The sequence below is a fragment of the Vipera berus genome, assembly GCF_964194415.1.
Source record: "Vipera berus genome assembly, chromosome: 13".
Lineage (NCBI taxonomy): Eukaryota > Metazoa > Chordata > Lepidosauria > Squamata > Viperidae > Vipera > Vipera berus.
Window position 1 is genome coordinate 17,279,197 of NC_138216.1, and position 25,684 is coordinate 17,304,880.

At 45.5% G+C, this 25,684-nt stretch overlaps 1 protein-coding gene across 1 annotated transcript in view; it reads left to right on the forward strand.

The window, feature by feature from the left end:
- Positions 1-25,684, forward strand: part of LOC308674096 (polycystin-1-like) — a gene marked incomplete at its 5' end in the record, with an annotated part of 192,725 nt that overhangs the window by 36,004 nt on the left and 131,037 nt on the right. The window contains one exon of the mRNA XM_081338298.1: positions 22,756-22,827. Coding sequence (XP_081194424.1) covers positions 22,756-22,827 — 72 coding nt within the window. The remainder of the gene's footprint in view (positions 1-22,755; positions 22,828-25,684) is intronic.

Below are 25,684 nucleotides of genomic sequence, written 5' to 3' on the forward strand. Positions count from 1 at the left end.
GATCGTCATAGGGCTCAAAGACGAACGGCTAAGGAAGAAGCTGATCGCCAAGCCTGAAATGACGATGACCGACGTGGCGAGAGAAGTCATTGCATACGAGGACTGCCACGGAGACAACCGACGTGCACCTGACAGCGGACCCAGGGGGTCCGTGCATCAGGAGGACGGCGGGTTCAGCGGTCCCGAAGACGACGACGGCCCCACAGACATAGATGCGGTACAGCGGCGGTTTGAAAGGCTCAGGCTGCAACGCAACTACAGAGGGGGGCCTGCCAACAATCAGAAGAGCGCTAACTTCCAGCCAAACAGAGCAAAGTGTGCAAGCTGTGGCGGGAACCACCCGAGAGCGACGTGCCGGTTCCGCAGTGCCAAATGCCATGGGTGCGGGAAGACAGGTCACCTCAAAGCCGTGTGCCGCAGCCGGAGCCGGGAAAACTTGCATGATCTGGAGGTGACAACCGAAGGTATGAACCTACACACACTCAGAGCCAGGCACAGTCCCAGAACCCTAGTGCTTAATGTAAGGGGGAGGGCGGAGAAATATACAGTCCACAGCACTCTTAAGCCCAAAGTCAAGGTGGACGTTCTGATCCAAGGGATTCCCTGTGAGATGGAAGTGGACTCTGGGTCCTCCGTCTCACTCATCTCATGGCAAACTTACAGGGACATTTGCAACCGAAGTAGGAAACGGCCCGCCCTTCGACCCACCAAACTCCGCCTAGCAGACTTCCAGAAAACGCCCATTAAACTCCGGGGAAAAGCTTCCGTCCCCGTAGAGTTCAAGAAATTTAAAGGATCCCTCCCTATTCTTGTGACCCAAGAAAACAGAATCAGCCTGCTAGGATTAGATTGGTTTGAGGCACTAGGGATAGCGTTGACAGGTGTCAACGCCATTCAGCTGTCAAACTTGGAATCCGTCTGCCTTCAATTCGCGGACGTCTTTGACAGCTCGCTAGGAAAGTACACGGGACCGCCCGTATCACTTAAACTAAACCCGAATGTAATGCCTGTCAGAATCAAGGCAAGAAGGGTTCCTTTCGCCTTGAGGGAAAAAATAGAAGCAGAGCTTGACAGATTAACAAACTTAGGGGTCCTCGAACCGGTAGAAGGGGCAGAATGGGAGACACCCATAGTAACCCCAGTTAAGCCAAACGGCCAAATAAGATTATGTGCCGACTATAAGGCGACCCTCAACCTCGCATTGAATGCACATGCCTACCCGGTCCCGGCTGTCAAAGACATCCTCGCGGCCATTAAGTCAGGCGCCATATTTGCCAAGTTAGACTTGGCGCAGGCGTATTTACAGCTGCCTGTCACCCCTGACACCGCTTTGGCTCAAACAATTGTCACCCACAAGGGAGCATTCAAAATTAACCGCCTTCAATTTGGCATCTCTGCAGCCCCGGGAATCTTCCAGGAAATCATGGAAAAAAACACTTAAAGGGATTCCCGGGGTCTGTCCATATTTTGACGATGTCCTAATTGCAGGGGAATCAGAAAAAGACCTAGCTGACAAATTAACTAAGGTGCTCCTAAGGTTCAGGAAGGCTGGTCTCAAATTAAAAAGAGACAAATGCTCCATCGGGGTGCCCTCAACAGAGTTCTTAGGTTTTAAAATAGACGCTAAGGGAATTCACCCCACTGACACAAAAATTAAAGCTATTAAAACAGCACCAACCCCTAAAAATAAACAAGCACTTCAAGCCTTCCTGGGGTTAGTTAACTTTTATCACACCTTCCTGCCTCATAAGGCCTCCATTGCTGAACCCTTACATAGGCTTTTAGACAAAGGCAAAACCTGGACTTGGTCCTCTGAGCATGACAAAAGTTTTAATTTACTAAAAAACTTACTCTCCAGCAACACAACAGTAGCCCTGTTTAATGAACAGCTGCCCTTATGTCTAGCTTGCGATGCCTCCCCCTACGGCATCGGAGCGGTCCTAAGCCATTTAACTAAAGAAGGAATACAGACCCCTGTAGCGTTCTATTCCAGAACGCTGTCAAAACCTGAGCGTAATTACGCTCAGATCGACAAAGAGGCTTTAGCTATAGTAGCTAGCGTAAAAAAATTTCATGATTACCTGTACGGCCGACCCTTTACCATTTTTACAGACCATAAGCCCCTGTTAGGACTCTTCACAGTAAACAAGCTAACACCACAGATATTATCCCCCCGCATCCTGAGATGGTCCACCTTTCTGTCAGCCTATTCATACAAGCTAGAATACAGGCCAGGGAAAACCATGGGCCATGCTGATGGCCTGAGCAGACTACCCCAACCAATAATTGACCCAGACCCAGCACCAGCTGGAAGGATACTGGCTATCTCAGACCTGCCGGAATGCCCATTATCTGTCAAAGATATCTCTGCAGCTACCACTGCAGACAAGATCTTAGCCAGAGTCTTAGGATATGTCACGACTGGCTGGCAATGCACACCCCCAGACCCAGAATTCCAACCTTATATTTTAAAGCAAAAGGAATTATCCACCCATCAAGGATGTTTACTATGGGGCAGCAGGGTAATCATACCCAGCAAACACAGACTCAGGGTGTTAGAGAGCCTCCACGAGGGTCACCCTGGTACCGTCAAAATGAAGGCTCTGGCCAGAAGCTATGTCTGGTGGCCAGGATTAGACAAACAGATTGAGACACACGTAGCCGGCTGCTATTCCTGCCAACTGGTTAGAGCCGCCCAGCCACAGGCTCCCATACATAAATGGGAAACCACAAAGACACCCTGGTCTCGTATTCATATAGATTATGCAGGTCCATTCCAAGGACAATCATTCTTAATTGTCGTGGACAGCTATTCGAAATGGCTAGAGGTAGCGCCAGTAGCTAGCACAACTTCATCAGCCACAATACAAGTTTTAAGGGGATTATTCGCAACACATGGGCTTCCTGATGTTATAGTTTCCGATAACGGCCCCCAATTTACCTCCTACGAATTCCAGAGTTTCACAACGGCGAACTCTATTAGGCACACCACCACGGCTCCCTTTCACCCATCGACGAACGGCTTGGCAGAGGTGATGGTAAAATCAACCAAGGAGGCACTGCGGAAAATCATCTCCGGCAATTGGCACCGAAGACTGGCACAATTTCTTTTATCCCAGCACACCACACCATGCACAACTACCGGAAAGTCCCCAGCAGAGCTTCGCTGGGGCAAAAGATTAACTACCAGACTAGACCGTCTACACCCAGACAGATCCCCTCCAGACCCAGAACCACCACTCCAACATAGAACCCTCAACACAGGGCAAGCTGTCTGGGCAAGAAATTACGGGGGGGGCAACAAATGGACACAAGGGGTGGTCATCGAACAAACAGGGCCCCTGTCATACATCATAGACATTGGACAGAATATACATATCCGCAGACACATAGACCAACTTCGACGGCGCAGTCCTCAAAACATAGGGGGAAGGGGTAACGACGAAATGCTGACAGAAGCACCGCCACAAAGCCCCGCACGACAAAATTCCCCCGATCAGAATATACCATTTCAACACCCCGCTCCAAGTGACGCGGAACCGGCGGAGCCAAACCCCCTGCCTCCGGAGCCAACCCTAGAAGCCCCTGGGGAAAAGGAACAACCAACCGAGACAACCCCCCGGCGCTCCGAAAGAATAAAAAGACCTCCTACCTACCTAAAAGACTTCGAATGGGGAAACCCGAAAAAGAAACAGTTGGGGAAAAATCAACTCAATCAGAGGGAGGGGTAAGGGGTGTTGTGTATTTACTTATTGTTGTTTAATATGTATTCATACATTGCATTAAATAGAAGTTAACAGGGCTGAGGTAAAAACGCGGCAGCTTTTGACAGCTGTCAAAAGCTGCCGGGCGGAACTGCGCAAGCGCCAGCGATTGACAGCTCAACATGCGCTACCGATGACAGCTCCGAGCTGTCAAAACCGGACGACCCCGATTGGCGGAGACAACGGCGCGGGAACGGACTCACCCCTGATTGGTCAAACTGCCGGCAGCTGTCAGTATAAATAGATGTCTTGTTCTCTTGCTTCTTTGCCTGGTTCAGAATAAAAAGTTAAACTGTTAACTTGCTGTCTCGCCTGCTTATTAACTAAAGCATGCCCTGTTCCCGCGGTGCGGGAACCACGTCATCTTAGCACCATTATGGTGCTGATAGATTCCAAGCGGCGCTGGGGTCCCCACCTGCCTCCATTGCTCACAGCTCGGTGGATGCCTTAGTGGAAACCTGGGAAAGGGCAGCCACTGAGGCACTTGACCGGGTTGTACCCTTGCGGCCCCTGACCCGGCGCAGATCCCAGCGAGCTCCATGGTTTACCGCGGAGCTCCGGGAGATGAAGCGTCGGAAACGGGGCCTAGAGAGCTGTTGGAGGTCGAGCCGATCCGAACCCGACCGGTTGCGGTTAAGAACCTATATTAGGTCTTATCTCGCAGCGATGAGGGTGGCGAGGTGTAACTACTTCTCTACCCTCATTGCGTCCGCAGATAATCGCCCGGCCGCCCTGTTTAGGGTGACTCGCTCGCTTCTTAATCAGGAGGTGAGGGAGGATCCCTTGCAGGGTCGTGCCGAGGAATTTAGTCAACATCTGTCGGATAAAATCGCTCGGATTCGGACCGGTTTGGACTCCAACTGGGCAGAGTCTGGCGATCAGGACACGAGCGGTCTTGTCAATGTTATCTGGGAAGAGTTTGATTCTGTGACCCCTGATGAAGTGGACAGGATTATGGGGAGACTGAGCTCCTCCACATGTTTGTTGGACCCGTGCCCTTCCTGGCTGGTCTATGCAGCTAGGGAGAGGACACGAGGCTGGCTCCAGGCAGTTATATCTGCTTCTTTGAGTGAGGGTTATTTCCGCACCGTCTTGAAGGAGGCGGTGGTGAGACCTCTCCTCAAGAAGCCTGCCTTGGACCCAGCTGTATTGAACAACTTTCGTCCAGTCTCCAACCTTCGCTTTCTTGCGAAGGTTGTTGAGAGTGTGGTGGCGCATCAGCTCCCTTTGGTCCTGGATGAAGCGGATTATTTGGACCCCTACCAATCGGGTTTCAGGCCCGGGTACAGCACGGAGACGGCATTGGTCGCTCTGGTGAATGATCTCTGGAGGGCTCGGGACAGAGGATATTCCTCTGTCCTAGTCCTATTAGACCTCTCGGCGGCTTTCGATACCATCGACCATGGTATCTTGCTGCGGCGTCTCAGGGGATTGGGAGTGGGAGGCACAGTTCTTCGGTGGTTCTCCTCCTATCTCCTGGGACGTTCGCAGTCGGTGTTGGCAGGGGGGCAGAGATCGGCCCCTAGGTCTCTCGTTTGTGGAGTTCCTCAGGGATCGGTTCTCTCGCCTCTCCTGTTCAACATCTATATGAAACCGCTGGGTGAGATCATTCGTGGTTTTGGAGTTGGGTATCATCAATATGCCGATGATACCCAACTTTTCTTTTCGACCCCAAACCACCCCAGTGATGCCCTCGCTGTGATGTCCCGTTGCCTGGAGGCGGTTCGGGTCTGGATGGGGAGGAACAGACTTCAACTCAACCCTGACAAGACTGAGTGGCTGTGCATTCCGGCATCCCGGGACATTCAAAATGTTCCATCTCTTTCTATGGGGGGTGAGCTCTTACCCCCCGTGGATAGGGCTCGCAACTTGGGAGTCCTCCTAGATTCACGGCTTACCTTGGAAGATCATGTAGTGGCCGTGACTAGGGGGGCTTTCGCCCAGGTTCGCCTGGTGCGCCAGTTGCGGCCCTATCTGGACCGGGATGCCCTGTGCACGGTCACTCATGCGCTCGTGACCTCTCGCCTTGACTACTGTAATGCTCTCTACATGGGGCTTCCCTTGAAGACCACTCGGAGGCTCCAACTGGTACAGAATGCGGCCGCGAGAGTTGTCTTGGGAGTTTCCCGGTACTCCCATGTTACACCTTTGCTCCGCGAGCTGCATTGGTTACCAGTTGTCTTCCGGGTGAGGTTCAAGGTCTTGGTTATGATCTTTAAGTCCCTACATGGCATGGGTCCGGGTTACCTCGGGGACCACCTGCTGCCGGCTTCAACTCCCCTCCGCCCTGTGCGTTCCCACAGAGAGGGCCTCCTCAGGGTGCCTCCGGTCAGGGAATGTCGACTGGCGGCCCCCAGGGGGAGAGCCTTCTCTGTGGGTGCCCCGGCTTTGTGGAACCAACTGCCGGTGGAGCTCCGGATGGCATCAGACCTCCGAACTTTCCGTCGTGGCCTGAAGACCCATTTATTTGAATTAGCCGGTCTGGCCTGATGGGGGAGTTGGGTTTTAAATTGTCGTTTTTAGAATTGTTTTATTGTTTTTTAATTGGGCATTGATTTAATCTTTGTTTTAACTTTTGTATGGTATTGTATTGTATTGTTATTTATATGCCCTGTGAACCGCCCTGAGTCCCTAGGGAGAAGGGCGGTATATAAATTAAATAAATATAAAAAAATATAAAAAATATAATATATAAAAATATATCCACAGGTAGTTCTTGAAGTATGACCATGATGGACCCTGCCCGTTAAGGCCGTGCATTATAATGGTTGCAAAATTTTATGATCTTTTTTGCAGGGTCATTAAGTGAACCAGTAGTTCACTATGGGTGCAGTTTTGCCAAAAACTGAAAGTGTTGGGTTTTGTCAAAACAGTTGTAAAACATGCTGTGTGACCATGAGACACGGCAAACAGGCGTAAATGCCTAAACGCTTGAAGTTTGGTCTTGAGACTGGGGAGGGGGCCTGAACGTCAGAACTTCAAATCCGGGTTGTAAATCCACTTTTTTGGGTTGGTCATACCTTCGAATGGTCATTATGCAGCTACAAGTCAAGGACTACCTGTATCTTGGACATATTGGCCTCTGAATATTTTTCCCGAGGTCTTCATGGCCATCTGTGTGGTGCGTTGCTTGACTGTTGATGGTTGCTTCTAAGGCCGCCTTTCACTTCAGGATCTTCACTGTCAGTTCTAAGGCTGCTGCTATTCCCAGGGTCGCTAATTTGGTTTTCTTTAGACATAAGAAAAACTTTACTTTTTCAAAGCACCAGAAAGCAAAACAAGAAACAATGGATAGAAACTCATCAAGGAGAGAAGCAACCTGGAATTAAGGAGCAACTTCCTAATAGTGAGAACAATTAACCAATGGACCAGCATGCCACCAGAAGTTGTGGGTGCTCCCTCCCTGGAGGCTTTTAAGAAGAGACTGGACAGCCACTTGTCTGAAATTGTATAGGGTTTCCTGCTTGAGCATGGGGTTGGACTAGAAGACCTCAAGAGTCCCTTCCAACTCTTATCATTCTATGTTGTATGTTCTGTGCATAGAGAAGGAATGTGCCTCTTTCCCTAGTAGTGATTCTTCACAGCCATAGATAAATCAGAGACCTGTATGATTGGCCATCGCCTGCACAGCATATGTTCTCATTACATGCTAAGCCAAACTTATGCTGGTTAATAATGGTGTTTGCTGGTAATGCTTTTCAGTCTGGTCATGATTTACCAGTTGCTTTTGCTATTGGTCAGTGTCCGAGATACTGGGTGTGGATGGGTGGTTGACCATATAGTTCTTAATAGTTTTAGAGAAGAAGGGTCTTTGATAGGATGGGTGGACTTGGTTCCTTCCTTCCTTCCTTCCTTCCTTCCTTCCTTCCTTCCTTCCTTCCTTCCTTCCTTCCTTCCTTCCTTCCTTCCTTCCTTCCTTCCTTCCTTCCTTCCTTCCTTCCTTCCTTTTTTCCTTCCTTCCTTCCTTCCTCATTTATATGGCTTCTCAGCTGTTTAGATGCTGGGTTTGTCGGCTGGAAAGCCAGCAGCCCAGATTCAAAACCAACCCACCTTGCTATTCCCACTCACTTCCTGCTTATTTCCCAGGGATGTGCTATGTTGTGGTAGGCGCCCTTTTCTCGGACACTCAAGCACCATGTGACAGGGTGAGCTCCCATCCGCACCCCAACGTCTGCCAACTTAACAGTTTGAAAGCATGTAATCGCGGGTAGATAAATAGGTGCCACTACGGTGGGAAGATAACAACGTTCCATGAGGTCATGTTGGCCACATGACCGTGGAAATATCTTTGGATAGCACTGGCTCAATGGGCTTGAAACGGAGATGAGCACCACCAGCACCCAGAGTCGGCAAGAATAACTAGCAGAGTAAAATTCACAGGGACTCCTTTGCCATTTACACGGCTTTCCAGCCTGAACAGTGTGAATCTGGTGGATGTATAGAATCATTAGACAAAAATACAAAAGAAAAATAATACATACCACTAAAGCTGTTTCAAATGATGATCAGAACTAAAATATATTTATAACTCACCAATTGGGAACTCTTACTCATCCTGTCCCAAGTGCCCAAGGAAAAGGCCAGGAGTTAGTTAACAGCTTTTCTAAAGGCCTTCGGGATTGGGGCCAACCGTGTAAGATTGGGGGGAGGGGGTGGAATTCTACCAACCCACCTTGCTATTCCCGCTCACTTCCTGCTTACTTCCCAGGGATGTGCTATGTTGTGGTAGGCGCCCTTTTCTCGGACACTCTGTGTCCAGAAGGGGAATTAACTATCTAGGTTTGGATGACACATAAACCACTGATTAGATTAGCTATGGGAACATATTGTGGTTAAGAGTCACTTCTGTAGCTGCAATTTAATAGCTGCATCCTATGCCAAGCCTTCCTACTTCATGGCTTAGCATGTCACCTAATCATGTAATAATCACCTGCCAACAGAACCACCCCCTGTCCCTTAGGGTCCCACCCTAGAGTGACCTCTGGGCCAAGAAAAGGAGAGACCGTCCAGTTCTGGATTCAGCTACCACCATACGTTTGTCTATCCATGGCAAACTCCCAATTGCTGAGAAATCTAATCTTTTTTAATACATAAATATTCTTCACATAATCATTGTGGAAAGTTCAGTGTAGCAAGGAAAACAAGACTCAGCAAGTAGGAATTATTAGGAAGAGGACTACAACGTTTCACATTTAAAGGCTGAATTTGAGCATGTAGAAGCATGAAGTAGCATGCTCTGCACTTGCTGAAAGCAGCTGCATCCCTTGCCGGGATCGTGTGGCTGCAGCTGACACACTGGCTGATTCAAAGCGCTGTCCCCAATATCTATTTATTTATTGTGCGAGACCTTGTCCTCCCCCCCACCTCCCCAGAATCCAAGATGGGACGCTGTGTTCCTTCTCTCTTCTCTGAACAACTCCAGAAAGTAGGTTAGATGGAAAGGCAGGCCTAAGTAGGCCTTTGCATAGTAGGTGGTGCTGATGTCTGGTGCATAAAAGGAGGTTCAGATACATGGCCCATGAAAACAACCTTATTTATAGAAACCGGCCTTTGTCAGGAGGAAGTTGCTTGGCCGTCACATTCCATAGAAGCAGCCCCCCCCCAAGCTCTATCTCAGAGCAGCAACTGACCCCCAGTTGCTAATTGAGCCTGTTTGCAGCATTTGCTACCATGGCCTGGAGCTGGGAGGTTTTGCTCTCCTCTAGTTATTCCCACGTCCACTCTTTGACTCCTGATGCACTCGAGTGGGTTAGGAATGCATACGAGGAACACAGTTTCTGTGCAAAAGAGCTGCGTGATGTCACAGCGGCTTCTTTCTCCACTGGGTGGGATCTCCAGTTCTTGGAAAGAAAGTAAATTGCTATTCTTGACTCTGGGAACAGTGCAGGGTGCGGCTTTTGCCGAGAGGCTTCCGTTCTTTTCTCCTGGCCTGCCGGCAAGAAGAAGGGTGGTGTCTCACCTCCCCCTTGCCTGTCCTCTGCTGTCACTCCTTGCAGCTGGGAAGCAAACAGCCAGCTGTTTGGGAGGAAGGGAATACGAGTTTTCTCCCAGGTGGCTCCCGAGCAAAACAAAGTCTTATCTCAAGGGAGCCTCTCCGAGTGCATGGGAGCAGTTTCCCACTTGCCTCTTCCACATGGACCAAAGCTGGGAGCTTAAAGGGAAGCGTTGCTGACATTCTGAGCTGCTGGGCGGACTTTGGCTTCCCCAAGGAGCCTGCACACCAAGCATTGCTTTACCAGCGAGGAATGTGCTTTTGGATTAATTTGTCGGGGATGGCGTTCCTTCATCCTTGCCTTTAAAAGGAGATCAGAAAGGAAGCCTAGTCCTGGACAGCCTGCCGTCTGGTGAGCTGTGGCCAGGCGCTGGTTTGTTTCTTTTCGGGCAGCGGAAAGATGTACCGACAGTGGCTCACTCTATGCAATGCAAGGAGCCTCTCCTGCATGTTTATTTATCATCAGCCAATTGATACGCTGCGCCTTCCTGTATCTGGGCAGGTTGCAGAAATGAAATAATACAATAATCGTAAAAAAGCACATATGGTATACTTGAAAACTTTTAAAACACTTGGCCAAAGAGATATCGAAAGGCTGTGCCTGAACTTCACTGCCATTTCATCCACTGGTGGGATTCAAACATGTGAACAACCGGTTCTCTGTGTGGATGCCACTTCCGGAAGTCCGTTCTGGGCCTGGGCAACAAAATATTAGCTACCAGTTCTGCCAAATTGGTGTGAACCGGCTGAATCCCACCACTGATTTGATCTCACAATATTGTCTCCAAAAGTAAAAAGCCCTTTCTTCTGTCTTAACTCTGTAGGGCCACAGCGATGAGAAACGTCCCAGAGCAACTTAGCTTCTTCATTCTCTATTTGTCTGTTTTGTGGTCCCACAATACTTGTTTGCAGGCAAATGGTATTTCTTGCAGCTCTTCTGGTGTGCCCTTGTTGCTATTTTCTCATGCTGTTGTTTGTAATCTGCCTGTGCAATCTTCTTGCATCCATTTACTAATTGATAATGATAGTTACTATTGTTATGGCTGGAACCTGTCTTTTTAACAGTGGGGAAGTGAGAGGGATTTAAGTAGATTATCGCCACAGAGGATCATTGCAGAGAGAGGGATCTTAGAGTCCTAGTGGACAATCACTTAAATATGATCCATCAGTGTGCTGCAGCTGCCAAAAAAGCCAACACAGTGCTGGGCTGCATTAACAGAGGGATAGAATTAAGATCACGTGAAGTATTAATACCACTTTACAATGCCTTGGTAAGGCCACACTTGGAATACTGCATCCAATTTTGGTCACCACGATGTTGAGACTAGTCTAGAAAGAGTACAGAGAAGATCAACAAAGATGATTAGGGGACCGAAGGCTAAAACATATAAGGAATGGTTGCTGGAATTGGGTATGTCTAGTTTAACGAAGAGAAGGACAAGGGAGGACATGATAGCAGTGCTTCAATATCTCAGGGGCTGGTAAAAGGTAAAGGTAAAGGTTCCCCCGCACATGCGTGCTAGTCATTTCCGACTCTAGGGGCCGGTGCTCATCTCCGTTTCAAAGCCGAAGAGCCAGCGCTTGTCCGAGGACATCTCCGTGGTCATGTTGCTGGCATGACTAGATGCCAAAGGCGCACGGAATGCTGTTACCTTCCCACCATAGTGGTCCCTATTTTTCTACTTGACTTTTTACGTGCTTTCGAACTGCTAGGTTGGCAGAAGCTGGGACGAGTAACAGGTGCTCACTCTGCTACGTGGCACTTGGGATTCGACCCGCCAAACTGCTGATCTGATCGACAAGCTCAGCGTCCTAACCCACTGAGCCACCGCGTCCCTTAAAGAGGAGAGAGTCAAGCTATTTTCCAAAGCGCTCAAGGGCAGGACAAGAAGCAACGGATGGAAACTAATCAAGGAGAGAAGCAACCTAGAACTAAGGAAAAACTTCCTGACAGCTAGAACAATTAGCCAGTGAAACAACCTGCCTCCAGAAGCTGTGAATGCTCCAACCCTGGAAGTTTTTAAGAAGAGACTGGACAGCCATTTGTCCGAAATGGTATAGGGTTTCCTGCCTGAGCAAGGGGTTGGACTAGATGACCTCCAAGGTCCCTTCCAACTTATTATTATTATTATTATTATTATTATTATTATTATTATTATTATTATTATTATTATCTTTTATTCATAAAACATGAAACTCAGTCAACTGAACACTCAAATTGACTGGCACTAATGGTTGACACGGGTTGCTGCCAGCATCCTAGATATCAACCAGGTATCTCCTTAAAATGTAAGATTTTCCAAGTAGCGCAGTTTTTTGTAGCTTTGCTGGAGTTATTGCAGGAAGCTGCAATTTCTTGATGTATTTTGCAAAGTTTTTGGACATAGTTCCCAGTGCTCCAATGACAATGGGTATCACTGTTACATGTTTCATCCATAATCACGCAGGTCACGGTATTTCATAATTTTTTCCAGTTCTTTTCCTTTGACTCTGACATCTCCTGGTACAGCAATATCAAAGACGTCAAAGGCGCACGGAACACTGTTACCTTCCCAAAGGCGCTCACTCTGTTACGCGGCACTCGGGATTCGACCCGCCAAACTGCCGACCTTCTGATTGACAAGCTCAGCGTCCTAACCCACTGAGCCACCGCGTCCCTCAGCCTAGAATTACATGTAGTTAAAATGTTAATCTAGTTACACTTAACATCTGCATCAAGGAGTGCTTGCTGTCTACTTATATATGTATGTATGCATGAGTAGAAGATTTAAACTTTCACTAAACTTTGATTTAGTGCGCTTTCATGCTTTTGCATAGGGTGCCTACAGGGAGGAGTAAAGAAAGTCAAGATGGCAGCCACAATTGTGTGACTGAAACCTGCCCCTTTTTGTGTGCTTTTCTTGGGGGAAAAATTGACCACCATCTGAATTTTTTATCCTCTTGCCTGGAGGTTCCTGCTCCCCTCCTTTTTTTTGAGGTTTAACCAGATGACTTGAATTATTTATCTGTTGTGTACTGAGAAAGCAAACAGTTTATATATAAACATAGATGCACATAATCTCTCTTGGGAATTCTTTTCTTCTTCTTCTAAATCCATCTTTCTTAAGATGGATTAAACTCCTTTGCAGTCAAGGCTAAAAATGCAGCAAACCCATCAAGGAGAAAAAGCTTGAAAATTGAATTGGACCCAAACCTGAGAAACTGCTTCTGGGTAGCAGATGTTTGGGGGAACTCCCCATTACAGGGTTCTCAGAATGTAATTCCTCACTGTCTTCTCAAAGGTGGACTTGGAGAAACAACATCTTGATATGCTGAGATCAGCCTGCCCACTCTGATCATTCCGTGTTGGCTGAGAATCATGGGACTTGTAATCCAGCAGGCCTGGAGGTTCCTGGGGCTGACCTGGAACACAGAACATAGAATAACAGAGTTGGAAGGGACCTTGGAGGTCTTCTAGTTCAACCACCTGCTCCAGCAGAAAACCCTTAGAACGCACAGATTTTTTTCCTAGAGATTTATTAGTCGGGAGCCAGGAAGTAACTAGGTTTCCATTCCACCAACTGTCTGGGCTGCCTTGGGCAACCTGTTCACTTACCTTTTCTCCCTTAGGATGGCAATTTTAGCCCGAGAAAAATGGACTCTTTCGAGGGAACATCCGTGTTCACACTTTTCACAGTTTGAAAGGTGTTCAGTCTAGCTTTCCTACCCACATACTTTACTTTGACGCGCTCATGTCCCTGGAAAGTGAGCATTCCTGCCCGTCTCTCTCCTCTCCAGTCCAGTCAGTGCATTGGTGCGTTGCTAGCCCTTTTCGGCAATTCTTGAAGGAGATTTGGGGCTGCTTGGTTCTTTGAAACCGCCTTTGGCGCATCTATCGCAAGATAAATGGGTCTCATTTGCAAGCATGATGTGATCTTTCCCGAAGCACATGTGGGAAAGATCTCTCATTCTGGAAGATTTCTCTCTGACGTCAATAGAATTTTAAAAATCTGTTGACATTTCACAAAACCAGAGACATTCCTCTTGGATTTATGAGGCCCTTTGCTTGAGATCACTTGCAAACTCTTGAGCAGGGGTCTCCAACCCCCAGGCTGCGGCCTGGTATTGGGCTGCAGCGGTTTGGAACCGGGCTGCGCAAGCGGCAGGTGTGTGAGCTGTTGTGTGCAGCTCCATTTGTACGAGCGGCAGGCAGGCCCCCCACTCACACAAATGGAGCTTCATGCATGCATGCAGGTGCCTGTCGCTCGCATAAGTGGAGCTGGGTGCATGCGCTCGCCTGCCGCTCGCTCAGAATTATTTTCTCTCCAGCTCCCCCAGTGTTCCACAAAGCCAGAAAGGTTGGGCTCCACTGCTTTAGCAGATCACAGTTGCTGAGGTTCTTTTCAGGGAATCATTTCTAAAAACCAGTTTCCTTTGAAAGGCTTTAAGGGACGGATCCTCTTCCTTTCGCCTCTGCTGCAGAGAAGCAGAATGTGGGGAAACGGGAGGGATGGGAAGGGCTCATATGTTGTTCAGCATCTTAGGAGCTGTTTGCCCCCTCCCACCCCCATTGTAACATGGAATCATCCTTCCTCAAATGCCACAAGGCCTGGGGAAGACCCATGTTGTCGATCTGAGGCGCTGGGTGTCTCTTTATTCAGCTGAAGAACAAGGCACAAAGGCAAAAGGTTTTTATCATGTAGCAAAGTCTCATTTTAAACTTTAATTCATCTGGTGAAAATGCAGCCCTTTGAATTAAAAATGCAAGCCCTGTTGTCACATTGAAACAGTTGGCACGAAAGAGGAATTCCATCCAAAAACGGGCAAAACTTGTTAGCTTCAATTTAATTGTTTCCCATTCTCTGATTTCCCGTACAATGTCCTCGTTTAGAGTCTATAATTGGGACCAGCAGCTCTGATGCTAAGTGAAACAGCCGCTAAGTGGGAAATCGTATGACTGTAGCTGGGCTTTCCTCTTGGTATCCCTACCGCTATTTGTAAAGTGGTGCCAGCATTCGTTTTGATATGTACTGCCCATTGTGTGTCTGCTTACTCTCTTATAATTCCTTCCTCTGTAATCTCTGCACTCTGCAAGGGGAAGGGGAAAAACAAACAAATGGGTTAACAAACCAGGACAACTCATAGTGATTGTAATGGCAACCACAATGCTGTCACACGCTGTGAAGGTTGTCCCTTGATTGTAGAGTTATTTTTTCAGCAACAGGATAACTTTGAACCCTTGCTGCATGAGGCAGTCAGAAAGCAAGGCCTATCTGTACTGTACGCAGAGTCTGTCTCAGTAAGAAACATGAAAGTCTTGTTATCACCTCATTTCCCTGCCTGGGCAATCTTGCCATGGAACAGTTCTGCTCTGGAGAAAGACCCCACTTTCGTCACCCAACACTGTCAACTAATACCATGTATTTGGGAAAGGGCATCAGATTGATCAGGAGACCAGCAATTAAGGCTTCTGAAAGCGATTTTAAAAATTGAATATATTTGGTTTTGTGCAGAAAAGACTCGGGCAGGGAAGGTGGCACCCTCTTGCAGGACCTGTAAGGAAGTCACAGAGAAGGTGGAATAATGGATGGAAATTAAGAAAGGGTTAGGGCAGGGGTAGGCAACCTCGGCTCTTTTATGACTCATGGACTTCAACTCCCAGAATTCCTGAGTCAGCTATGCTGAGGGGAAAGGGAGAGGTTTCCAAGCTGAGCCATGCTGACTCAGGAATTCTGGGAGTTGAAGTCCATGAGTCATAAAAGAGCCGAGGTTGCCTACCCCTGGGTTAGGGTTTACTTGAATTTTGCTAAGCAAACTTGGTGATGAAAGTTAAGGCCACGGCAGCCAGTGACCGCCTGGACTCTCCTTCCTCTGGTGTGTCCAAGTGGGCAGAGATCTTCCCCTTAGCAGTGGGGTTGGGCTGGCCTCCACGCCTTCAAGGTCCCCTGCCTCCAGCCTGGGGGCTCCTACCCAAATCAGACCCCGGGCACCCTCCATGGCTCTTTCCTCCATGGCTGAAGAGAATTAGAAACAGTTGAGCACGGTTTTGTAACAAACTGTGGTGTTCCCGGTCATCTAACTATGTAAGTTGATTGTGTAGAGACGATCCTGACCTGGGGTGTAAACAAGCCACAGCTTCCGGCATTTAAACAAAAACAGTCTTGCATTGGAAGAGCCCAGTGTGTGTGTGTGTGTGTGTGTGTGTGAGAGAGAGAGAGAGAGAGAGAGAGAGAGAGAGAGAGAGGGAGGGAGAATGAGCAAGTTAAGTTAGGACTTGCCATAGATCAGGTGAATCACAGCAAACCACGGTCTTGAACTGGCATTGGGAGACTGTGTTTCTCTCCCCCGGTCTCATCAGGAAGAGCTGGGAGCACAGCCAGAGCTCCTGCCCTTCAACCTTCTCTCATGTGTTATTCGGTTTATATTCAACCCATCCGGGTTTTTTTCTTCTCATTTCAAGGTTTTTGTTATTAGAATTGTAAGCCTCCCAGAGTCACCCAGTTGAAATGGGTGGCCATAGAAATTAAACACAGGTAGTCCTTGACTTATAGCCATTCGTTTAGTGACCAAAGTTACAGTCGCATGGAAAAAAGTGACTTACGACCGGTTACCACACGTTCACACTTTCACAATTGCAGCATCCCCTGGTCACGTAATCAGAATTCAGGCGCTTGGCAATTGGTTTGTGATGATTGCAACGTTGTGCCAGGGTCAAAAGTGAATTTTGCGACCTTTTGACAAGCAGAGTCAGTGGGGGAAGCCAGATTCACTTAACAACCGTGTTAGTAACTTATCAGCTGCAAAGATTCACTTAACAACTGTGGCAAGAAAGGTCATAAAATAGGGCAAAACTCACTTAACATCTGTCTCCCTTAGCAACAGAAATTTTGGGCTCAATTGGGATCGTAAGTTGAGGACTACCTGAAAATAAAAATAAATAAAATAATAATAAATGTATGTGCCACCCAACTACTATCCACTCTGGGCAGTTTAAATTAAAAAAAAAAACATTTAGAAAGAAAGAGCTAAGAGGAAAACCAAGAGGAATAAAGATGGTAGAAATGACTGCTTTTACGATTGAATGCAAAAAGAAAAAGGAAAAAAAGTTCAGAAAAAAGGGAGAAGAAACAAAAAGGAAAAAATCCAGAAACCAAAAAATAATCCCGATTGAGATACAATAAGGAACGAATGATTCCTATTCAAACGAACATTTAACGCATGGTTGCTTCCTCATTTTACAGATTCTTCCCCTCTTCTTTAACTCTTCCACCCTGTTCTGGCAGTGAGAAAAAAAAAACCAAGTTCAGAAAGCGACACATGTATGTTAAGAAACCTAAATAAAGTGACATTTTCAGCTTGTAGGGAGCGCTGAAGGAATTGTCTGCCTGGAGATGGCTCAGGGTGCTCTTTGAAGACGTGGCTAAGTCTGCCAAGTGTTTCCTTAGGATTTTCTCCAAGTTTACAACCACGTATTTCATTTTAATTTCCGTGGGCAACATGCAAGATGCCTAGAATGTGCAAGGGTGGCTTTATTTATTTATTTTATTTTAATTCCATTTATATCCCGCCCTTCTCCGAAGACTCAGGGCGGCTTACAAGCTTAGCAGTAGCCTTCATTCTATGTATATGCCTGCTTGTTAGGGCTTTCACACACACCCCAAGCGGCATTATTACAAAGTCAGCTTATTGCCCCCAACAATCTGGGTCCTCATTTTACCTACCTTGGAAGGATGGAAGGCTGAGTCAACCTTGAGCCTGGTGGGATGCGAACCTGCACTAATTGCAGGCAGCTGGTGTTACTTAAGGAGGCGTTAGCCCACTGCTCCACCAAGGCTCTTTACTACCGCTCTGGGGAAAAACAAAGTAAAGAAAAGGGTGATCAGAAATCAACACACCAACTGCAACTGGCCTCAGCATGAAAAAGCAAACCAGGGATATTCTTTGCTCACTTGCCTTAGTTCAGCAAGAAACCCCATTTCCTGGGAAGAGTGATAGCTGAGAGTCAACAATCTTGTAAAGCAGATGCAGTTGCTTTGCAGTGTCTGCACTTGCAATGTGAATGCATTTGCCATAGCAACAGCCTAATCAACCCTCTGGCTTGCCAGCCTCCTATTTACAAATGGTTTTTTTTGGGGGGGGGGGTTGTTTCTGCAGGACTGAATGAGCAGCTGGAAGGAGAGATACTGCAACTTTGAGATAATAGAATTTGTCACATTGCATTTCTCTAAAATTGCCATAAATTCATTTTGATAAAAATTATGTTACTTTGCATGAATGTTGTCCTAATCTCAGAAAATGCAGAAAATTGCAAACATTAGTCATTCAGTAAGTGTTTTGCTGTCTGTTCTAATAAAAATTTTAATTGCCCTGGCATTTGGACCATGAAAATTAGATAACAAAAACAAATTCTGGTTGCTATTTTTTTTGTAAACTAAGAAGTTAAGAAATGAAGATAGCTACTGTAATTAAAATGCCTTATTACTGTCATTGCAAACATTATTTATGGCAAAAATCAAACCTTATCACATATGAAATGTTGTGTATTCATCATTCTATCCATTAATTGATACTTTGCTTAACCATAGAAAAGAGAAGTGTTTTGATGGCATTGTTGATTTTTTTTACTCCCCTTCAGACACCTGTTCATGCAACATTTGATTGATTTGGTTATGGTCCCTAGTGTAAAGACAGAAAAGTGATTAAAAACATAGAAGCATCTGGCTTCAAGAGTGTAATGTTTGAAAAAAAAAAACATTTGGGATACTAGAACAATGTCATAATGAAATATTGGGTTGGTCAAGACTGGGATTTCAGCAAGAGTACCTGGCTGGAGATAGCCTGTTAAGTTCAAGCTTATTCAGGTGTTCAGTAACTATTATGTTTCTGTCACTGGGTGCTGTACAGATTTGTTTTAATGTAATCCAGGTGGATAAAATTACAATAAAATCAGCCGTAAAACAATATTCAGATAACTCCCAAATAAAGCAATCTTCCTTCTGCCACAAAAATAGTAAAACAGAAATCTCCTAGGTGATTCTTTTGTGTTGAATAAAGGGGTGGGTTGGGGGGGTGGCGGACAGGTAAACCCAGGAGGCGGCTTCTAAGGGCCAAAATCAGCCCTAACTGGGCTGAGAAAGGGATTGGTGGCCTGGCCAGAGAGCAAAGGGCAAAGGGTGCATTTGGCGGCCTTGTTCTCTTGAGGTTGAGTTCCACCTAAGGGCCCGGCATTAACCCTTGAATCAATTTCCCTGTCACTGGCCTGCTGCAATCTCCCTCCTTGCAAAATTGACTGGCTGCAGTCTCCACCTGCCCAGCTGCATGAAGGCCCTGGTTGCAGGCCACACATCAAAAACACCACGGGGAGAGCACAGCTCCCGTCTACCTGCTTTTTTCTGTGCAGATGACATCATGGGAACATGACATCACCCTTGGCAGGAGAAGGCTGGCTTTTTTTTATTGAAAAGTTTTACAATACATTTTTAAATACAAAAAACTCCCTCCTCCCCCTCCCCTCTCCCCAACCCTCCCCTCCCCTCTCCCCTCCCCGACTTCCCAGAGCTGAATACAGGGTATAGTGATACAAACATAAGCTAGAATATGCTAACAATAAAAATAAGACAATAAATTCTATCGCACTTTAACTCTCCATAGTCATAATTATATTACTAACAGATAACAAATAACTAATAATAATACATCATATAAAACCACTACTTATTCAAATGCTAAATGAAACTTTTTAGTCCCATATTTATTCTGAATATATTCAATCCATCTTCTCCACTCCACAATATATCTCTGTTGCGATTGATCTTTCAAGTACGCTGAAATCTTTGCCATTTCCGCCAAATTAGAAACTTTCAAAGTCCATTCGGCAGTTCTTCCTTCTTCCAATATTGCCCTACTAAAAGTCTCGCTGCCGTAATTAAATTCAACATCAGCTTAGTGTCCACAACAGTAGTATCAGTAATAATGCCCAGTAAAAACAGTTGCGGACAAAACTTTATCCTTTTCTTAAATATCTTTTGCATGTTCCACCAAATTTTAATCCAAAAAGCTTTAACCTTTTTACAGGTCCACCATATATGAAAATACGTTGCATCCTCACCACCACACCTCCAACATTTGGGCTGGCAGTTCAGATACATACTTGCTAATTTTTTAGGGTCTAAGTGCCACCTATAAAACATTTTATAAAAATTCTCTCTTAAATTTTGGGCCTGCGTAAATTTTAGGCTGGCTTTTTAATGAGCTCACCGTAGTACCCCTTGTGCTGTGCTGGAGGAGAGTCATGCGCGATGAATGAGCCTCTGAGGCTGGTCCTTGACAGTACTTTGATCTCCCCTCTTGCCAAGGGTCGCTTTTATGACTGTCTCAGCCCAGTCCTGTCTTCAAGAGATTCAGGAATGTGCTGTGGGAGAGGGCATCGGTCTCTGTAGGTGAAGCCCCCCCCCCGTTTCTTTTTTGGCACCCTCAACGTCATAATTTGCCAATGATGCAGCTGGTGGCAACTTTCCTGCAGAGGAGGCCGCTTCTCCTAAGGCGAGGTTTTACAAGGAACAGAGAAAGTGGCCTCCAAAGGATATTAGAACTTTCTTTCAGGAAGGGGTAGGGAAGCAAAAGTTCTCAAAACCAGCGTTTTTAACTACTTTTAAAAAGTAGAAACACGAGGCAGCATTAAAGGAGCAACACAACCACAGAAATAATAAGTAGAGCAAACAAAGAAAAAAGAATCTAAAGATGATCTTTGAAGCAGATCAAATCCTAAAATATTGACCATATTTGAGAAATTGTTATAAACATTGCTAGAAATAAGACATTACGTAGTACTGTAATTATTTTGGTTAACCTTCCTGCATGAAATTGACAGTGATTTAGATGGACTTTATGATGTTTTGATCCAGCCCGAAAAATAATTGAGTAGCAGAGAGCGTCAGTCACTGGGGCTGTCATGCCAGTGGGTGCCATTCTGATAAACAGGTGGAATGGGGGAAAATTAATCACAGCCCCCACCCTCTGAAAAGTCTTTGAGGGAAAGTGACAACTACACAAACTAAAACTTGAGAGGACTGCCTCACTGATATATGGGAGAGACATTATGAGTGAATACAATTGTGAGTGAATCCCAGAATTCCTGAGCACAGCTGGCTCAGGAATTCTGGGAGTTGAAGTCCACGAGTCATAAAAGAACCAAGGTTGCCTACCCCTGCACTAAGCTGTCTTGAAAAACAGACCACGGTGGGTTAAATTCACATAAAACACTTTATAAACAACTACTGTACCTAACCCAAAAACAATAAAACCAGGGATGTTTGCAGTTTTGTGTATATGTGTATAAAAGGAAAATGAGAACTGCAGTCTTTATGTTGTCATGCACATAAAAATGGCAACCATCCTGACTTTTTTGCCCCCCTCCCCTGCAGTTGCCCCTGAGCCAAACCTTTCCAGCGCTGTGATTTTCCTTTGCATCTTTTACTGTCCATATTTTACTCCTGTGTGGTGGAGTAACAGGCTGTCTGCGCATCAGACTTTGCCTTTAAGAAAACCTAGTTTCCTCCCCTCCCCCCCCCAGACAGACTGAAGGATGCAGCAGGATGATGTCACATAGAGGAAGCCCCTCCGCCCTTGGGGCAGGAGATGGAGAGACTTTTTTTTGTACCTGTCCCAGAGCCAAGGAAAATGGACTTAGAGGTAGAAAAACAAGGAGGCTGCATCCAGAACAGCCAGCTCGTTTTGAGTGGCATTTCTGTGGTCTTGGTCCCTCTGAGCAAATTGGCCTGGGAGTGGGAGGGGAGGGAAATGAGCTGGGCACCTGGGGGGGGGGGAGAAGGGGGCTTGGGCCAAGAGTTTTCCACCCACCACATAGGAGAGGCATAACTTTTATGCAGGAGTCTTTGCTTCTTTGCACATGAAAAGTGCAACATGTACGCGCTGGATCTCTTTTGGCTGGAGGCAAACAAAAAACCCCCAAGATTAAATATGGTGAAACACTCATTTTTCAGAAGAGGCTGCAACACTTACATCTCTTGAATATGCCACAATTTTCTTGCCTACAATTTAGCAAAAGCAAAACAAAAACCTTTCTATTTTGACAAATCTCATTTATCCTAAAGTTTTAATTTGGTTCCAGTGGGAGAAAAATATTGCTTTTTTATATAATTGGTTTCAGAATTGAGAAATGAGGATTGCTTGGGAAACTGACTGTGGTTCAGCCAGTTGAGGATTTAACACAAACTGTGTTAGCTACCAAATTGAATGTTGCACTTGTAATTAATCTTTGTTTAAAGTCTATATAGTACAATAAAACTAGATGTGAAAATTTACTAATATATTCCCATATCTATGCACAAATACCACTAATCAAAACAGCAGTATTATGATAACAGCTTTTTTATATCTATACTATGTGTGTGTGTTTATATCTTATAAATATCTAGGATAATTAAAAGCACCAGTAGGAGTTACAGCTACAGTTAAAAAGCAAACTGAAATAGCTTAGTCCTTAAAACCTGTATGAGGATAAAAGGCTAAAGCCAGGGGACATTTTGGAAGGAAAGGGAGAGTAGCATAAATATTTGCTAATGCAGGAACAGTGAATTGCTTGCTTTTCTTTCATTCTCCCTTTTAACGTCAAAAAGCCCTGCTTTCCTATTTATAGTTGGCCTGTCAGTAGTCCCACAGGTACTTTAAAGTGGGATTTGTTTTGCTTCAAGAAATGGTTTAAAAAAATGGATTGTTATGTGAGTTTTCTCAAATAACTGTTGTTTTGTGTTCACCCATTTTATTTATTTATCCCTCCTGAATGCATTTTATTAGTGAAATATTCTGGGCTCTTTTTATGAATATGGGGGCTTGTTTCTCCCCACGGATAATCCAGTATTAGAGCGACATGGAATAATTGGTAGCTGAAATGTGTCAACTGTGCTGAGCAAATCCATGTTTTCCAGCCCCTTGTCCTGTGTCTAGAGATGAGCATAATGGTGATTGATAACAAGCTTAATCTGCTCTTTTTCTCTCCAGGGATCTTTCCAGTAACAAGATCAGCACCTTAAATGCTGAAGTGTTCCTGCACTTGACTTCTCTGGCAAAACTGTAAGTACTTTGGAGATCTCCTGCTTTGCAGCCCTTGCAAATAATCCTGCGTAATTCTGCTGAAGAGAAACGTTTACCTTGTGCTCAGGAACTCAGGGGCCCTCAGCCAGGGTTTTAATTAAAGAAGCTTCTAGTCCTCAACTTCTGTTGAATGGCTTGAATAGAGACAGTGGGTGATGAAATCACGTGCTGGCTGGGGAATTCTGGGAGTTGAAGTCCACGTGTCTTAGAGTGCCAAGATTGGGAACCCCTGCTCTAAAGCAGTGATGGCATATCCATGATTATTGTCAAGTGTTGGTGAACGCTGGTGTGTCACCCAATATGTTGTGGCATGCCACAACATATTGGGTGACACACCAGCGTTCACCAACACTTGACAATAATCATTCTTGAAAGCACACCCTGTTCTTACACACTTTTCTGACTCTGCGGAGGCCATGTGAGGATGGGATATGCTCTTGTGCGGCCTCTGCACCCTCTGAAAGGTGTGCAAGAGGGCCGTGCTCTCTCATGGCCTCCGAAGCCTCCAAACGTCATGTGAGGGAGGGACATGTTTTCATGCGGTCAGTAGAGGCTGCCAAGACTACGTGAGAGCATGCTCTGAAGCCGCTTCAAGAACATAGCAGCCTATTTCTATTCTATTCTATTCTATTCTATTCTATTCTATTCTATTCTATTCTATTCTATTCTATTCTATTCTATTCTATTCTATTCTATTCTATTCTATTCTATTCTATTCTATTCTATTCTATTCTATTCTATTCTATTCTATTCCATTCCATTCCATTCCATTCCATTCCTACTCAAACCCAAAATGTTCTCCATCGCTGCTCTAGTGTTAAAAAGAGGATGCAAGCAACGGTTCCATTTAGTGGATGATGATGATGATGATGGTTATAGCTGGTCTCACAGACTGCCAGATACTGAGATTGGATTTGACATTTTTATCCATCTATGGAGTCCTCCCCAAGGACCTGGGAGAGGCAGATGTGGATGTTGGATGGTGTTAAAGGTATCAACACAGGATGTCAGCTGTTCTTTTGCAATTGACTGATGGAGATTTCACCACCTTGGGTTTTTTTAATTTTAGCCAGTGAACATATGTAATATCTGCCTCGTATTTTCCCCAGAACAACAACCCTTTGAGGTGGGTTGGGCTGAAAGGAAGGGACTTGCCCATCCGGCCGTCCTCCATGGCCTAGGCAGGACTAGAATGCACTGTCTCCCAATTATGTACCTTTAGACACCTGTTCAAAGTGAAGAGGGCTTAGTGCACCGTTACAGCCTGTTTTAATCAAATCCCACATGCTCCCAATTTCCTGTGTTCCTGAATTTGAGCGTCTGTCTTTAGCAAAACAAGTTGAAGAAGATGTTGGGAATGACTTTTTAGAAGGTTAGAATTCTAGCATGGTTTTTCCGTACTGGAACTGAGCTGGCTTTTGAAATGTCTTTCTAAGAAGAAGGGAATTTTGGAGACATGTGCAGGGAGCATGGTAGTCATGCGCTATGGATGATAGGGGCCAAGAGGAGGTGGGAATGTCCTGCCCAGAAAGCTGCAGCTATCCCAGGGGAAAAGCTTGTGGGAAAAGCCTTCCCATCAGCAGTCGTCCCTAATATGGTAGGAGCTGTTTGCCCTTGAGAAATTTCCAGAAAACATTTGCCTAATTTCTACAGCTGCAAATTTGATGGAGAATTTAGAAACAATGGAAAAACAAGACCATAAAGTGTGAACAAGATGCAAGAAAAAGATGCTTCATTGATGATGGAAGCCGGGTTAGGAAAGCCACAATTTTAAACTGTGACCTGCTGAACAAACCATAACGGCTTAGTCTGCACAATCCAATGCGCCAGTGGTCCTCAATATTTTATTTCCTTTAAATAGTTTTTGTGGCCACGGACCATGGCCACGGACCCCCAAGATTTAACTCTAGATTTAAATCATAACATTTCTTCAAGCCTTTGCGGACCCCTGTGACCACAGCTTGAGAACCACTGCAATAAGCCACAATAGGTAGATTCACACTTCACGGCAAACCAAAACAAACAAGTAAAAATATTATTACCCTCAAAGGATAGCCCAGAGTTCAGTATAAGATAGGAGACTATATACAGTGAAGGTTTTTAATGAATAAATAAAATAAAAGCAACAGCCAACAGATAAAGCAAACAAGCCAATTTATGCTCAATGCTATGTTAAGCCATAATATGGATGTCCTGGGAAGCATGACCCAAACGTGGGATTTCAGGGTTGAATGCCTAATGTGGATCCATCCTGTTTCCAAGCTCAGATTATCTTTTCCGGCAATGGCTGAGCCTTTAGCCATAACAGCAGCAGTTCAATATACGGTATACCGTAAGTGACTTCAGTTATCCAAGCAATCCTAGACAACAAACAACTTACTTATTACAACAATTAAACAAGTAGTAATAATGTAATTCCAGGAATATATCACTATACCAGGGAAGGAAACACCAAGATCCAAGGAATACATTTTTATTTTATTTATCCATTAGATTTTTATATTGCCTTTATTACTTTATAAGTAACTTAAAGTGGCAGATAATGCATAATGTTTTTCGTTCTGAGATCTTTTTAGGAAAAGAAATGAGTCCAGTACAGTCATTTTCAGCTATGGCATTTCACACTCTTTTGAAGCAGAGAGCCATGTAGGCCTTTTCAAAAAAGAAAAAGGTGGATTGCTCATTCATACAACTCTCGCTTTAGTCAGATATGAAGTCTTCCTCCCTTTGATAAGCCATCTTCTGCTACTTCAAAACTGAACTCAAGAGAAGCATCTCAGGCCAGAAACCAAGAAAAGAAGGACTAGGTTGAGACATAATAGCACTGTTCCAATAT